This window comes from Gymnoscopelus braueri, assembly GCF_963280865.1.
Source record: "Gymnoscopelus braueri genome assembly, chromosome: 10".
NCBI lineage: Eukaryota > Metazoa > Chordata > Actinopteri > Myctophiformes > Myctophidae > Gymnoscopelus > Gymnoscopelus braueri.
This window is the reverse complement of record NC_137611.1, coordinates 12,714,290-12,730,523: the sequence shown is the minus strand read 5'-3', so window position 1 is coordinate 12,730,523 and position 16,234 is coordinate 12,714,290. Positions and strand designations below refer to the sequence as shown.

General features: G+C 39.3%; 3 protein-coding genes across 3 annotated transcripts in view; 1 reads left to right on the top strand and 2 right to left on the bottom strand.

Moving 5' to 3' along the window:
• Nucleotides 1–16,234, bottom strand: part of LOC308093158 (high-affinity choline transporter 1-like) — a 113,746-nt gene that overhangs the window by 13,830 nt on the left and 83,682 nt on the right. The window lies entirely within an intron of this gene.
• On the bottom strand, nt 23–6,848 carry txndc12 (thioredoxin domain containing 12 (endoplasmic reticulum)). Its single transcript, XM_080439399.1, has 7 exons — nt 6,689–6,848; nt 4,592–4,652; nt 2,996–3,048; nt 2,547–2,620; nt 2,140–2,209; nt 1,580–1,663; nt 23–1,346 (listed from the first exon to the last, which is right to left on the bottom strand). The coding sequence occupies exons 1-7, from the start codon at nt 6,786–6,788 to the stop codon at nt 1,267–1,269; spliced, it is 522 nt and encodes a 173-aa protein (XP_080295525.1). The 5' UTR covers nt 6,789–6,848; the 3' UTR covers nt 23–1,266.
• LOC308093918 (transcription factor BTF3 homolog 4-like) lies at nt 8,011–15,186 on the top strand. Its single transcript, XM_080440313.1, has 6 exons — nt 8,011–8,131; nt 8,873–8,938; nt 10,493–10,606; nt 12,212–12,413; nt 13,328–13,390; nt 14,762–15,186. The coding sequence occupies exons 2-6, from the start codon at nt 8,885–8,887 to the stop codon at nt 14,806–14,808; spliced, it is 480 nt and encodes a 159-aa protein (XP_080296439.1). The 5' UTR covers nt 8,011–8,131; nt 8,873–8,884; the 3' UTR covers nt 14,809–15,186.

Sequence of the window (16,234 nt, the reverse complement as noted above, 5' to 3'; positions counted from 1 at the left end):
CTACAATGGAAACCACAAGCCATTCAATACAACAAATTTTATTTGCATACTTGGCTGTGTACGTGTATAAAATACAGCATGTGACAAGAGACACTAAAGCGTTCTCTTGATCGCGTCTTTACAGAAAGTTTAACAAGGCCATTAAAAAGAACCACCGGTTTATCACTTCACAAGCAGCAGGGAAAAACATGATTCACAAACAAAAATGACAGGATTCTCTCCTCACCGACACCATTATAGTAAAGTTAATAATACAAAATTACAATTGCCCCCTTGATAGATCGGGGCCAGTCTCACCATTATTATAATTTCAGTACTGTAGAGGATTTGGAAGCACATTTTGTTAGGCATAAAGATAGTATTTCTAACAATACGAAGTACCTAAAGCAGGCATGGGTTAATATGAAATACTGCAGTAAACTGGGCTAACTTGAGTAGTTTTACAACCTCTACAAACAGTAGGTTTATAATATGGCATTATATTCAAGTACATCTCCAATCTCCATTGGACAGTATTTAAGAGAGAGGACATACACAAACTGAAATCGCTAAGAGCTTAGTATTGTGAAATGATGAATAATTCATAAAAGAGAAGATGGAATTAGTGTAACTTCGGGTTGTATAGCTTCACTACCTGGCAATGATACAAGACCAAATATTGTAGATCATTTGTATCTGTTGCTCCTGTGTTGTGATTGAGCTATAGGAAGTAGCTACAGCTACTGTATGGTTAAACATACCTCGGTGCTCGCCTCATACTGATATTAGTGACCCATTGATTTTTGTTGCATCAACGGTAATATGACATGAACACAGCCATATCACTTTCCCAAAATGACATACCAGGACTAAGTTCTCTTTATAATATTGGTAGAATCAGCTTTGTTTGCATTTGTTCATGTGCTGAAAATTTGAAAAATGTGAAAGAATCACAACTTCCAGTTTCTCGCTCACGGAGCACAAAGTCAACAGAATTGGACCGACATCATGGCCAGGTAGGTCTACAAACCCAAGGTTCAACCAGAGTTTCACATCGCTTTAAGCTGCAACGGCTCAAAGTGTTGGGTTTGCCTTAAGACAGCAAAATGGACTCCTAACTTGAAAGCATATGACCTTCCAACTCATACGGGAGTCGGGACCATTATTTAAGTGAAATGAACACAAAAACAAAGTGACAGGAGGTTTTGAAGGAAGGGGTGTTAAATGGACCAGGCTAGGATAGTGTGAAACATAGACCTTGTAGACTCCTGCCCCGTCTCTGGCTCCTTAAAGTTCATCCCCGACGTGAGGCTGCCTGAACGCATCGCCTGTGAGCTTCTCCTGAGCTTCTTTCATACCGGATACAACTGTGTGAGGTGGAGGAAACCAAGAAAGTTCACATTCTAGTTCATTTAAAACCACTTTCAACCCGCTGTCCCCATTTTGGGAAATTTGTCAAAGATATCAAAAATAGATCTATACAACTCGTAGATTGAATTGTGAACTTGTACATCTTGTAGATCTGCTATCCAATGATATTGAATAGTGTTATTTTTGCGTAACATTTCTAACATGGCAAGCCAATAGTTGTACTTGTTACCTTGATCGGCAGTGCTGTAAAAGTACTTGTAGTTGGGATTCCCATTCTTGTTGGTTATCTCAGGATGGACTTTGCCACTAGGATCTACAAGGAAGGAGTTCAGAGAGATAATTTGCTATGCATGCCAAGTATCAAACGTCATTAAATGCCGTCACATATCTAGCGTCATGTTTTATTACTTCGTTAAACTTGTAGAACAACGTGACATTCTGACAGGATCACGGATGGAGAAATAAAAAGGCTATTAACCATAGCGTCCCTATTTTGGGCCAACACTTGGCAAACAAAAGCTGATCTACAAGATCACAGCACGTTGCACTGCGACACGAGGTGAGCTTGTAGAGCGGCAATTTTCGGGGAAGAAACAAAAAGGGAGGGGGCCTACAATAGACCCTGGCTCCGGTCTGGTTTAAGTGGCTAGACAACTTCAAAATAAAAAGAAACACTGCAAAAAAAGCCAGCAGACTTTACACGCCAAATTTCAGACGGGCCAGCTGCACAGTCTCTCACTTGTTCCCAAACAATGTTTACAAGGAAGAGTGATAGGAGCGCCTCCTTACCAAGGAAAAGAATCCTAGGAATGTATCCACCATCTGGGCTGAACGTCTCATCCTTGGGTTCCTCCTCGTCCTGTAGAAATTAGACACCAATGACGCTCTGAATTCCACATCCAACCACACAGTTTGTTTACTCGCAGAGCGATATAAAACGTTCAAAACAAAGAAGGAAGAGAGAAACAATACTCATTTGTGCAGTGGAGATGAAAAGAACAAAAAATGCAAAAAATTATTCCAAACCAAATGAAAAGGGGGGGGGAGACAAGTAAAGACTGAACAAACTAAATGACACCCAAAAGGAAAAGGGATGCAATCAATTTGTGTAATATGCAAATACATGATAGATTAAAAAAAAATGAATAGTGAAGTTATATCTGAATGAGAGCTTTGCTGCAGCTAAATGTTCTTACTTCCAGGTTGACCATAACAAAGTTGTGGGCAAGTTCAGAGATGTCTTTGGACTCAGCAAATTTGGGCTTCAGTGCTGCAAGAAGAGCACATCATTAAGCATGTTATTATGTTATATTACATGGCACTTTGTTAAGCATATTATATTTCAAAAATAGCTTGTAGATTAGCTATTTTTCGCAATTTTTGAGACGTGACAGTCGACAAAGTATAAAACATGGTAATATCCACGGCGTCTAACAAATCCATGATAAAAAGAAGACGTTTCATTATCACGGCCCTATTGCTAGTGAATGTGACTTTTGGAATTTATGGCCATCTTGTAGAATTTCTGCATGGCTAATATTCCTCTTATGGCATTAAGAGGGTTGACAAATAATGACTCCGTTTATGGCCCATCTTAATCTCTTTCTGGTTATGTCAATATTAATAATGGAAACGGCCATTTCACCTTTGCAGGCTCCACACCAGGTCTTGTGGACGATAACCATCATTGGCAGGCCACTGTCAAAGGTAAACACATGATCAGGTTGTCACACAAACAAAGTCAATAAATGAACCACAGAGCCAACATACAGTACAATCTAATATCCGCACTGTGTTGGCACACCATATAGCCCTGGCCGTTTGGACATATGGTACATATATAATAATGCTGTATACACAGAAACACCTGCTCTTTCCATGACACAACCTGCATTAATCAGCCTTATTTATATTCATTTGAGCTATTACATCCTGCTCTTCCTTTGAGATGTACTGCAGTTGAATTTGAGTTCATGTTATGATAAGGGATTGTGATAAAAAAATAAGGGAGTACAACTCAAGGAGTTCCTGATAGTTTGTAATCTCAATACACAAGAGGACATCATTGAAAAATCAACATTGGGGAAAAAGCGACCCCTGCTGTTAAGTTATAATTGAGCAGGCCTAAATCAAAGACTTTTACATACTGGAACCTCCATAATTTACAGATATTACACTATGTACCATTATCATTGTCTCCTTAAATAACATATTATCATGACTAAGAGTTAATTAAAAGCCCTACTAGCACCACCTAGAGTCTGTGATGCTCCTTACACTCAAACAGACTAAAGTCATTTGAACCAACTCATATTTACATGCTTAGAACCCTGCGCTGACACTAATGAGGCAAAAGAAAAATGCACTCAGCATTTCATTTTGATATATCTTCTGTGAAAATTGGAATTTGAGTTGAGGAAACCCCAAGATTAGTAGTGTTAATCCCTTGGGGAGCGAAAATCTGTAGCAGACAGCAGTTTTCAAAAAATCTTGTTTAGGACCAAAGTGTGCTATTTTCATACATTTTATGTTCCTTTCTTTTGTTTTAATTCTCTTTTAATTTACTCCCTTAAAGGTTTCATGACGTTCAGTTTTACCACACATTAAAAGTCTTTGTCATGGTCGTTCAAACGTGTATAGAAAGTTTTAACAAAAAAATCCACTCCATTGATCCATGGCAGGTGTTTTTCTCTCACATTTCTAAAGCCTTTTCAACTGCAAGGAAAAAATAAATCTTTGCCTGCGGGTGTCGCTGGTGAGGGATTTTGCCTGTCAATCATTGCCTCTGCTCCGCCCCCCCCCCCCCCAAAGGAAAGGATAGGGGAGGGGCGAGGAGGAGAGTGGGCGGGATTAATCGGCTGTGACCTCACTACCGAAGGGCCAAGCTCAGATTACTTTTCAGCCCAATTATTCAGAAAACCCCAGACCACAGAAAATCCACTGAATGTTCAAAGTTCAGATTTTGTGTGTGTAATTGAGGTCATAAAACCCCCCAAAAAACATAAAAGATTAAAAAAGTTAAAATGAATGTCATAGAACCTTTAAACTGAAACAGTGAAAGCCTGCATAAATAAGAATGTCACCTCACTTTTACCGTGTATTCGTGTAGTGACAATAACATTTGACTGATGAATTCATTGATTGATTACTTGAAGTACTGGACAGACTGACCATCCTTGGAGCCCCGCTGTCAGTGGTGCTAAAAGATTACAACCCGATCAGAAAATACAGTCAGTCCTACCTGGCCTCTGCTTCTTTTTTCCCATCGTCCAAGGTCCTCCAGTTGATGTTGTCTCCAAAACCTGCAGAGGGAATGAATCAATACTTTGATATAATGTGAACCTAATTGATTTTATAGTAGTGCATCACATCCCATTTTGCCTACTAGCTCACAGCTATTTTCCGCACAAGGATTTGGTGCAGAGCGAGAAAAAACAGCAGACCAAGAATAGAGCCAAACCTGGTCAACTAATCATTAGTTTGCGGGTTTATAGAGGGTTTAAGTGGTTAATGTAGATCTTCTAATCCATTGTATGCCCTTACAGCACAATGTTATATAATTTCACTCTTTGTTGTACTTTCTCCACGGCACCATGGCCCTAAGGAACATGCCTTTCAGTTCACACTGTGCACTTGTGTCAGGTGAAATGGAAATACAGCGCGGAACACAAATGAACTGGGCTGGGTGAGTAGGTTTCATGCTTGTATTGGTTTTAGATTTCTAGGTTAAGGGTGTGTCTTTTTATGTACAATGTTGCTTTGCAAATGAGGGCCCTTCCTGGGGCAAAGAACCCTGAATGGGAAGTAACTCGATCGGAGGCAAACAACAGAAATTATGACTTGGTACTCAACTCACCAGCAATCATTTCCTAATTCAGTTTAGGGCTGCCCAATTAATCGTCGAATATTTAGATTTTACGTTTCAAAATTATATAATTGTGACTTTAGTTTACAAATCGTCCATATTCTAACTTTTTGTGTTTTTTCGTAAATTAATACCCTACTTGATCATACTAGTAGCAGATCTACAAGCTCGAAACGCAACGCGAAGTGATGCCTTTAGAGCTTGTAGATCTGCTACTTTTGGACATATGAGGTTTACACCCGACATTTTTCAGCTGTTGCACTTGCAACTTTCCCTCATAGAGCGGCTCAGCCGCGCACATAAGCAGAACATTATACAACCCATCTGTCCATACATTAGGCTCACAGAGGATCAATAAAAACCACAGAGACCATTACACACTAGTACAGTATCTGACCAAAGATATGACACAGAGAAGCACATTGAGCAAAAACGGCATAGCAAATATTATTTAATATTTGTTTTACTTTATCCACCAAATGTAAACATCAGTAATAATCATGATTGATTGACAATTGTGATTATTACAATTTGAGCTACACTAAAAGGGACTATCATTTTATTCACAGCCCTAATTTGTCTAGGTTGGTGGTCAGTCATAATTGATTCATTGGTAATACTACAGATAGAACAACAATACATTGGTTGTACCTCTATGAGAAGTTGATATCATGAAAATAAATCGTGATTTATTTGACAAAGGCTGCAAGTTATATCACCTACAGGCCAGTGGCCCTCAATCAACATGGGGTGCCACTGGGACCCCCAGGGGTCCTTAGGACTGGTCCAAGGGGTCCCCGGCCAAATGATTATTCAACATTATTACATGTAAAAGTTTAAGTAAATAGAACCTACAAGAACAGCTACTGTACTTTGACCAGAGTTTCACTGTTAGCCTACCTATCTATTACCTACAGTACATATTAGACAGTAAAGGAATTCTGGACCCAAATGACAAGACTAGAACTAGATCATCCCAAAACCATGTCTAACCTAACAATACCAAATGTTCATTAGATTTGGGTCCCAAATCTAATCAAATTGGGTTCCTTGAACTGAAAAGGGTTGAGGTGGGCTGTTCAGGATGCAGGCTCTGTGATCCAGGATGTTAATGAATTACACAATAAAATCAGTATTCATGTATCCATTTGTAACTCTAGTCTGGAATGAGTCTGGAAGAGTACAAATGTAACCAAACATCTGTACCCTCTCAAGAGTTGAATGATGCGAGTGCGACCCAGGATGTTAATGAATTACACAATACAATCCTCAGTATTCATTTAACTCTAGAAGGGTACAAATGTGACCTAACAGTCACATTTGTACCCTCTCAGAGTTAAATGATGCGATCCAGCATGTTGGAGAATCTTTCTTTTCTTACCAAAATGGTCATCATTGCCATTATTCTGAGATTCGCACAGGTGACCCAATTATAACTCAATATTAAGAATGTGCACTTTAAATGTCACTTACCTCTACTTTGGTTAGCAGCTACAACCTTATTAAAACAGGACAGAGAAAAGAAGACATGGACAGAGGACAAGATGACAATGTTGAGCTTAGAGGACTGCATCTTTTTTTTACAATGGTAGCTTGATGCTAGGCTAGCTGCTGCTGCTGCTGCTCTCTGAGCGACGAGGAAGAAGACCTCATATCCCATGGCTCGGAAGGACGTGATTGGCTAGTGGGTTGCTAAACAACCGTTAATTCTAACTAAAAGTTGAGTTTCCCCGTTTTAAAACTAGAGTTTTCTAGTTTTAAAACTTGAAATTTCTAGTTTTAAAACTAGAGTTTTCCCGTTTTAAAACTAGAGTTTTCTAGTTTTAGATTATTATTTGCATGATTATGTATATATTTATTTGGAATTATTGCAAACTTTGTCAAATAATTGGTTCACAAACAAAAATAAGATAAATTAAAAGCACAATTGGCCATTATAATTAAAGCTGATGGGCACTTATTCAAATATTTAACAGCGAAACAGCTGTCATTGTTAACTTGTGCATTCCTCGCGTCAACAGTTGCCTGACAACCAACTAGCCAATCACAGTGCGGCCGTGCCGCCAGACCATGGGACCTAGAAGCTTACCTTTTCGTCAACCAATGAACGATGACGTTTATTATAACGTAGGATGGGGGCGGGGCGCTCGAGATTTGAATTTTCACAATAAAAGTCTAATCGTTGTACCCTTTAACCTCTGACTTTAACATGGTGGGTTAATGTTATGTAAAGCCCACCCCGGGATAAATATAAACCTTTGTGTGTGTGTGTGTGTGTGTGTGTGTGTGTGTGTGTGTGTGTGTGTGTGTGTGTGTGTGTGTGTGTGTGTGTGTGTGTGTGTGTGTGTGTGTGTGTGTGTGTGTGTGTGTGTGTGTGTGCCACAAAAACACTTTTACTTCTACTCCACTACATCTCAGAGGCAGATATTGTACTTTTTACTTTTTACACTATTATTTGAAAGGTTTAGTTAGTTTAGTTTAGTTACTAGTTACTTTGTAGACTTAGATTATTATTACAAAACATACAATAACCACATCACTCATATTATCTGTATGCATTTTGGACATTTGAAAATAGCAGATCTACAAGCTCACAATGCATGTGACACATTGGGAGCTTGTAGATCTGCTATTTTCAAAATATTATTATTATTATTATTTTTACATTTTAAACATTCGTGTGTGTGTGTGTGTGTGTATGTGCGTGTGCGTGTGCGCGCGTGCGGGTTCTTGTCGCCACCTTGTGGCCGTCATAGGCACTACTATGCGTCCAGTCCACGTGACGTCACAGACTAAGCACCCACACCGCGTGTTGCTTCAGCTGCCTGCTAACACGCACTATAACACACTGCACAACCCCCACAGTGTGAGAAGATAAGAACCGTTCTACTGCTGATAGACCGCTGATCAGCTCAGGTAAAACAAAAAGCATTCGTGTCATTACGCTTACTTGTTGATTTCTAATGATCGTTTATGGGTTTTAGACGTGTTTAGACGTTAATAACGTTAGGGCGTGTGGGTGGCTAGCTAGCATTACATTGGGTGTGTGGTGGTGCGGTGTGGCTAACTGCTAGCCTAGCCTAACGGCAAGGAGCTGCTGCTGGTTGGTTTGGTTGGGTTATTGCTACCTCACTTTTAGCCTAAATGCTACCGCAAAGCTAACCACGTACTTAGCACACTTTCAGCTGCCCTGAGTGAGCACAGGTTTTGTCAAGTTGAGTTGTGTGTTTATCTTTGGTGTTTTAATTTAAACCACTGTTGTCATCATTACATGTGTGTAACTTAAAGGGACACTGTTGACACTTATGGTGGATTGATAGTACTATCAGTAAATAGCATGTAACAGCTACCTAGCTCAATGCTTCTCATTAGCAGTCTGGTTTAGCCTTTCATGTTCTATGTTGTAGTTGTTAAAATAACCTAAGTTCCTATTTTGTAGTTTTGATTAGCTATAACCCTTAACGTTGTGTTGGTGATAATTTGGCCAGTTAAGCTACACATGTGACTGACTTGTCTCCCTGAAGACTTAATTCAGCCAGTCAGCTGTTTAAAGAGCTGTGTGTGTGTGTGTGAGACAGACAGACAGACAGATAGACAGACAGACGGCCCTTTAGCTGAGTAACTGATACTAATAATCCCATCACTTCTCTTTTCCAGACAACAGCTACCATGAACCAGGAGAAGCTCGCCAAACTCCAGGCCCAAGTTCGGATAGGTGGAAAGGTACAGGAACACGACCTCCTCATCTTAACCAACCAGAAGTAGTGGAAGAAATACTCAACTAAATACCACAATTAAAAAAAGCTGTTACAAATAATAGGCCTGTATTCAAAATTTGACTTGGGTAAAAGTACAGAAGTATTGGCATCAAAATACACGTACATTAAAAGTACTTAATTTACTTTTAATGTTTTTTAAATAGCCGATTGCGACATGTGAGCTTGTAGGTTTTCTATTTTTTAACAGCTGAAGTATATTTTTTGGTTAATGTATGATTTGAATCAATAATAATCTAATTCTGCAATGTAACTAGTGACTAAAGATTTTGAATGATCCTAGTGGATGCAAAAAAAAAGTACAATATTGAAACTAATATAAAAAATATACTTTTGTAAAGTCAAAGCAGCTAAAATTTTTACTTAAGTACAGTGCTTTCTACCACTGTCTGCCAACAAGTAACAACAGGTCGATCACGACCCTGAGGGGCTTGATCAACAGGTTTATAGGGGGGCTCGCTGATCAAGTTAGGACGGTAGTTCTACATTTTGTTGAATTCTCGTTGACGACCTTCATGTTATAAAATTAGCCTTATTGTTGGTTCAATTCTTTCTCGGTTAAAGGAGTTTGACGTAACACAGCAGGTTTTCCTCCTGACCTCAGCAGTCCTTTTATAGCCTGAGAGCCTGACCCTTTCAACAGAGGCTTGTGAAATTTTGCCCTTTTTGACGGGCAGGCATTTAACTCATCCATCCACTAGATGGCACTATATACACTGTTTCATGATATGCTCCTTAGGAGAGGGCTGCGCTTGCCCCAAGCTTTGTGTCCATATATAAATATATATAATTTATATAAAATATGAATGAACTTGACATTTTTCAAATGCGAGACAAAAATATATACAGACCTCTGAAAATGAGTAAAGGGATCATTTAAATGAAAAATGAATTAAAAATAATGGCGTTACCAAAAGCCAATCAGTCTGTAACACCGAATTCACACCAACAACGATAGCGTTGTGTTTATGAAATATGTCACCTTCTTGTGCATGCCTAGTCCACAGCACACACCTAGTTCAGACCACAGCTAGCATCTGGTTGGCTGTCTTTGCTGCAGAGAGGCAGTGAAAAATTAGAACTTTTCTCTGCAAAAAAAAGTTTTGGTGCTGCACCTGCACCAAAACGTAACCGCTCCTCACCATAGCCAATGCATGGAACCTCAGCACTTTCTCAGAACGCGAAAGCAGAATACCGCTGCATGTGTGAATAAAAAGCAAAAATAGGCTTTGTCTGTATGTCCCCACGGAGATAAAAGTCCAGTGTAACTTTCCATAGCAGATGAGACTAGCTGATACATGACCCGACACGACCATCTGTGATTTCATTATGATGGGATGTTTTGTGTATACTGGTTATGCTAAAACGTCTGGTCTGGGATTATACATTTGTATTGCCTTTTATTTTTTTACTTCAGTCATCCATCCGTCTTTTTAGTATTTGTGCTCTCCCAGCACTAATGTGACTGTCTGTTCCATCCAATCCATCCATCCATCCTTAGGGAACAGCTCGTAGGAAGAAAAAGGTGGTTCACAAGACGGCAACAGCTGACGACAAGAAACTCCAGGGGTCGTTGAAGAAACTGTCGGTGAACAACATTGCAGGAATAGAAGAGGTAAAATAACTATCAGTAGAACTCATTGCGAGAACCCCGGGCCGTGTTTTAGTTTTAGGCAACGTGAAAGGAAAAAGTAATCATTTAACAATATGATAGGATACATTCATATTATTTGCTCACTATACAGTACATATATTAATGCGAGCTTGAAAGTCTGCTACCTATAGGTGCAGAGATTTGGTATAGTGGGGCGGGAAAAGGAGCGGACCAAGTACAGAGCCCTGTGGGACCGCAGTCAACTTAAAGGGATGTTTCACTTTCAAAAAAACTTTTGGTCATTTTATCGTCTACTCAGGCCTTTGTGAGCCCCCCAGACAGTTTTTAAGTTGCTCGATTCAGTATTTAGACATTTGATAATTATTTTTATCAGACACGCCCCCTTCCTATACAAACCCATTGTAACTTCAAACTCCATTTTAACCATGTTAGATTCATCAAAAACACCCGTCCTTGGTTCTGGTGACTCACCCTGCCCCCCTAATACGCGAGGGGGCTGTGTTTTTTCAATTACTCTTTTCATTTATTTTAAATATTTTTTTTGGAAAATTAAAAAAATAAAATACAATAAAAAAATAAAATAAAATAAATGAAAAACAAATTCGGAAAAACGCGGCCCCCTCACGCATTAGGAGGGCAGGGTGAGTCACCAGAACCAAGGACGGGTGTTTTCGTCGAATCTAACATGGTTAAAATGGAGTTTGAAGTTACAATGGGTTTGTATAGGAAGGGGGCGTGTCTGATAACATGAATATCAAATATATAAATACTGAAGCGAGCAACTTAAAAACTGTCTGGGGGGCTCACAAAGACCTTAGTAGATGATAAAATGACCAAAAGTTTTTTTGAAAGTGAAATATCCCTTAAGTATACAAGGCAGTGGTTAACAACCTTATAGTTGTAGATATATATACAAAATAATTAATTAAACTAGATCCTGTCTTTTTTTTATGACATGCTTAACCCATTCAGTCCGGGAACGCATGTCTTTGGCTATTAAAAAATAGCAGCTCTACAAGCTCATAGCTCGGCACTCTGTGCGCTATGAGCTTGTAGAACTGCTATTTCTGAAAAATCTTGAAAATCTTTGCAAATCTTTGAATATATATTTTTTTGAAGCAAACATTTGTAACTGAAATCTTTGCTTTTGGAGGTCCCTGGAACTAAATATTTTATAAATGTTGACTTTAAAAAATGTATATTCAAAGATTTGCACAAACTTTCAAAAATAGCAGATCTACAAGCTCAGCGGCACTCGGTGAGCTTGTAGATTTTGACAATTTCATGACTTTTCAGACCTTTTTAATACCAAAGAGGCCAACATTGCGGTGCGAGTTGTTGTGAGATTGTAGATCGGCTATATCCACTATTTATCTGTGGATCCGAGTCATAAATGTAATGCCAACAATTCCAAGTGCTTGTCAGGGTGGGGGGCCCCACTCCCCAGTTCAAAAATTATTCTTTTGGGGGGTCCCGGCCTGAAAAGTTTGGGAACCCTTGTTCTAGATGAGACTGTCAATATCCGTAGTTCCGATGGGAGTTCTTCACCATTTTAGAATGTTTTAACACTAGTCTAAACATACGACATTGATCCCTCTTCCCCAGGTGAACATGATAAAGGACGACGGCACGGTGATCCACTTCAACAACCCCAAGGTCCAGGCCTCCCTGTCTGCCAACACCTTCGCCATCACCGGCCACGCTGAGACCAAGCAGCTGACGGAGATGCTGCCTGGCATCCTCAGCCAGCTGGGAGCCGACAGCCTCACCAGCCTGCGCAAACTGGCAGAGCACTTTCCTAGGCAACGTAAGGCAGACACACAAATGGAACACACACACACACACGGACCATCAGGGTTCCAACTGGTAATGGAATTTGTGTGTCATCATAGAATTTTGTGGAGAAATGGTTCTGGAAGCGAGGGGCACATTCTAAAACTCATGGAAATTGTGACAGTTTTTATAGGTGGAGTCATATAAGTCACTGAATTTCAGAAATAATTTATGGGTGTCTTGAAAATGTATGTTGAACAACTTAAGCTCTATTGCAAGAATAGCTGTTCTGCCAGCTTGATGCGATTGCATTGTGAGCTAAGCTTGTTGATCAGCTATTTTTGCCTTTTTTTTCTTCTTTTTTTGCCTATGATGACATGCCAGGTTGAAAGTCTTTAATTGCCTCCTTTTGTTCATCAAATGAAATGTCCACTGTTCCACAGCAATGGTAGAAAACACTATTCTAATTATAGAATCCGTTTAGAAATGTTCTGAACTAAAAAATTATATACACTTGCTGCTGGGAAAGCCTTGAAAGATTTAAGCAATGGAAATACTTGGAGTAGTTCACCCAAAAATGACTTATTTTCTATCACACCTGATGAAGCCTTGAATTCATGGAGATCTTTGTTTTTGTTGCATTCCTGAACCAATAATTAGTAGGAGACTCTTTGAGTCATCAAATTATTGGCTTAGGAATGCGACAAAAACAAATCTCCATGAATTCAAGGCTTCATGGGGTGTGTAATTGATGGAAAATAAGCAATTTTTGGGGGTGAACTACTCCTTTAACATAGGCCTACTCATGTGAATTAAGTGTATTTCATATAAGGACCTGGCAGGGAACTTTTGACATATGTGCGCACATTAAAACAAAGTAGTAGTTAGCTATTATCAAGGAACTTTATTATATTTAATTAAAGCTAATTCTTTTTTTTCTCATTTCAGCAATGGACATCAAAACAATCAAGGAGGATAAGGCTGAAGAGGATGATGATGATGATGTTCCAGGTAGACGGATCACACACACGGCACATGATTTATCATTTTGTTTCTGATTGTATGGTTTTAATTTGATATTTTCGTTAAAAAAAAAAGGAATAGCCTTAACACATTGACTGCCAGAATTATTTCAGATTTTTTGCAGTTTATTGCCAGGGGTTTTTCATTGGAAAAAAAAAGTACTCAGGAGCCGAGATACAGAATTTTTAAGTTAACAAGGAAGTGGATAGGAGTCTAAATCTTCAAAAAATCATATCTCCTTGGTCTTTGGGTCAAATTAAAAAAAAAAATCTTTTTTTTTAAGAACGCAAAGAACGCATATATGCGTTCTTGGCAGGCAATGTGTTAAGAGTCTGACCCTAGCTATCACCTGGTCTGACTGAGTTAACATAATGTAGTATTCTAGAAATGAATGGAAAAGTATAATCCACAATCTTATCACCAGATTGGTTCTCAAAGTGGGGTCCGGCGACCCCCAGGGGTCCTTGGGGGGGGTTCCAGGGGGTCCCCACCAAAATGTGTTAATATAGCATTACAATGATTTTAACCACTTCAACCTTTTATACTTTGGCTGTTCAAAAATAGCAGATATACAAGCTCATAGCGTGGCACAGAGTGCTGCGCTATGAGCTTGTAGAGCTGCTATTTTTTGAAAAATTGTGAACATTTGTGCAAATCTTTGAATATGTAAACATTTTTTTAAGCGAACATTTGTAACTAAAATCTTTGCTTCTGGGGGTCCCTGGAACTTGTTGTGAGATGGGGGTCCGCGGCCAAATGCATATCCAGAGTCGAGCTGGAGTTGTTAATCCACTAGTCTCGCGTAGCCAGACAACTATTCCACAATCTCCGAATGCTATATAGAGTCTGGAACTACAACTCCCGAAATCCGATTGAGGAAACTGGCACTTCCGTTCACGAAAATATATTTTAAAATATCTATATAATTTATTTTTTAATTTCAATTTCTGCTAAGCAGCAAGCTAAATATACTTAAATGATTTTGATTTATAGTCGGATAAATTTGTGCGACTGTAAAGACGAAACGGAAGTGGGGAGGAAGCTTCACATCCGGTTTATATTCTAATCATGATCAGAGCTTCTGAGTCCCAGACTGTATGACCGGAAACATTTGAAAATTGTGGGAGGCAACAGTCTGGCCACACAAGACTATTAATCCACTAACAGCAGAATATATGGGGGTCAGGCTTGGTTGTGGTGCTTGATGCCTACCGACACAAAGGACTGTCAAAGTCCCTTTTGTGTTGGACCGAGGGAGTGTGTCATAATAACGGGGTGTCACTTTCCATAGGTAGCTGTGATCTTGTTTTAAAAACGACTTGTTTTTTCATGCACTAAACTTAATTTTCCATGTCGCAGATCTGGTGGAGAACTTCGACGAAGCTTCTAAGAACGAAGCCAACTGAGAGCCGCTGCAGAACATTTTCACCACTCGTGGGCTTACAAAAGGCCGGGTCTTTTTTTTTTTCCTGTCATGGGAAATGGTTGTTATAGAAGTGCATTGCCTCGCCTCTGGAGACGTCAACCACTTCAGTGTATACCCAAAACAAACAGCACACAGATACAGTATATCAAATATAGAATTTTTTGTCTTCATTTCATTAGGCTGTCATATTCCGGATGAGCAGGATATTATGTGCAGCTCTCGTCATTCTGAGGACCACGATTGCCTTGGAAATAAGCTTTCTAAGTGGTTTGAACACAGCGCTGTTAATGTTACTAGTATTTAAGATGTTATGTTTATTAATAATACAAATAAAGGTGATTGATTGAATTTTCTCACATAGGATGGTGTTTGTGGAGTTATTAGCAGGTTGGGCTATTGGTTTATTTAAGTAATATGTAGCCTACTTCCTATATCTTTCTATAAGCCTTATTTACACTTTGGCTATTTGAAAATGGCCGATCTTCAAGTTCACATCACCTCGCATTGCAATGCGTTGTGAGCTTGTAGACCGTCTATTAAAAAAAAAGAAGTAACAACTGACTATTTTGGAAATATTGTGAAGATTTGGTAAAATGGCCATATTTCCCAATGAAGGGACTCCCTCCAGTGTGTCAATGTGTAAGTATCGGATGAGGTCTTTACATCTAAAGTGAATGTAGTAAAATGTGTGCTTTTATAAATGTAATAAACATTGATAACCACATAAAAGGGCACAGACAGACACTGGGGAATCCCTGGTGTAGTTCATTGAGCAGCATCAGACAGTCAGTGAGTGGATTCATAATGTCTTACACCAGTGGTTCTCAACCTTTTCAAGCCGCGACCCCCCCCCCACCCTGATTCCACAGATAAATATTGTGAAAATAGACTATCTACAAGCTCAACACCTCGCAATGTGAGGCGTTGTGAGCTGACTTTTTTCAAAATGTTTGCCTCTTGGCCAATGTTTGGCCAGTTTTTATAGTATAGTTTGTTGATTACTTTTGATATAGTAAATGCATTTTTTTTCTTAGGTATTAAAAAGGTCTTAAGTCCTTAAATTGTCACTTCACTGTCATCTGATCATGTGGGGGTCCCGACCCACAGGTTGAGAACCACTGTCTTAAACAGAGGTCTTCTGAACCGTTACGTAACACTATAATCCCGTTTGAATTGATCGCTATCGGTGACGTATTCACGCCTGGTCATTTGCTGCATCGCTGTCATTCACTACTAGGACGAGCTACCGGTACAAGGTTATTCATAGACTAGGTTATAATAAAACTAAATGAAATGAATGCCATTCTGGCTCCTCCGCGGTGCTGTAACCAGAGTCGCAGTGATATTAAGACACTTTGAGCCCAGGATGTCTCTTCTTTTCTGCGGTGGCTGGAACTGGAGGTAGC

Coding starts and splice junctions, on each gene's coding strand:
- txndc12 (XM_080439399.1), bottom strand. CDS start 6,788: ATGCAGTCCTCTAAGCTCAACATTGTCATCTTGTCCTCTGTCCATGTC. Junction 1,664..2,139: donor TCCTAGGATTCTTTTCCTTG/GTAAGGAGGCGC, acceptor CCTTCCTTGTAG/ATCCTAGTGGCAAAGTCCAT. Junction 1,347..1,579: donor TTACAGCACTGCCGATCAAG/GTAACAAGTACA, acceptor CACCTCACACAG/TTGTATCCGGTATGAAAGAA.
- LOC308093918 (XM_080440313.1), top strand. CDS start 8,885: ATGAACCAGGAGAAGCTCGCCAAACTCCAGGCCCAAGTTCGGATAGGT. Junction 10,607..12,211: donor ACATTGCAGGAATAGAAGAG/GTAAAATAACTA, acceptor CCTCTTCCCCAG/GTGAACATGATAAAGGACGA. Junction 13,391..14,761: donor TGATGATGATGATGTTCCAG/GTAGACGGATCA, acceptor TCCATGTCGCAG/ATCTGGTGGAGAACTTCGAC.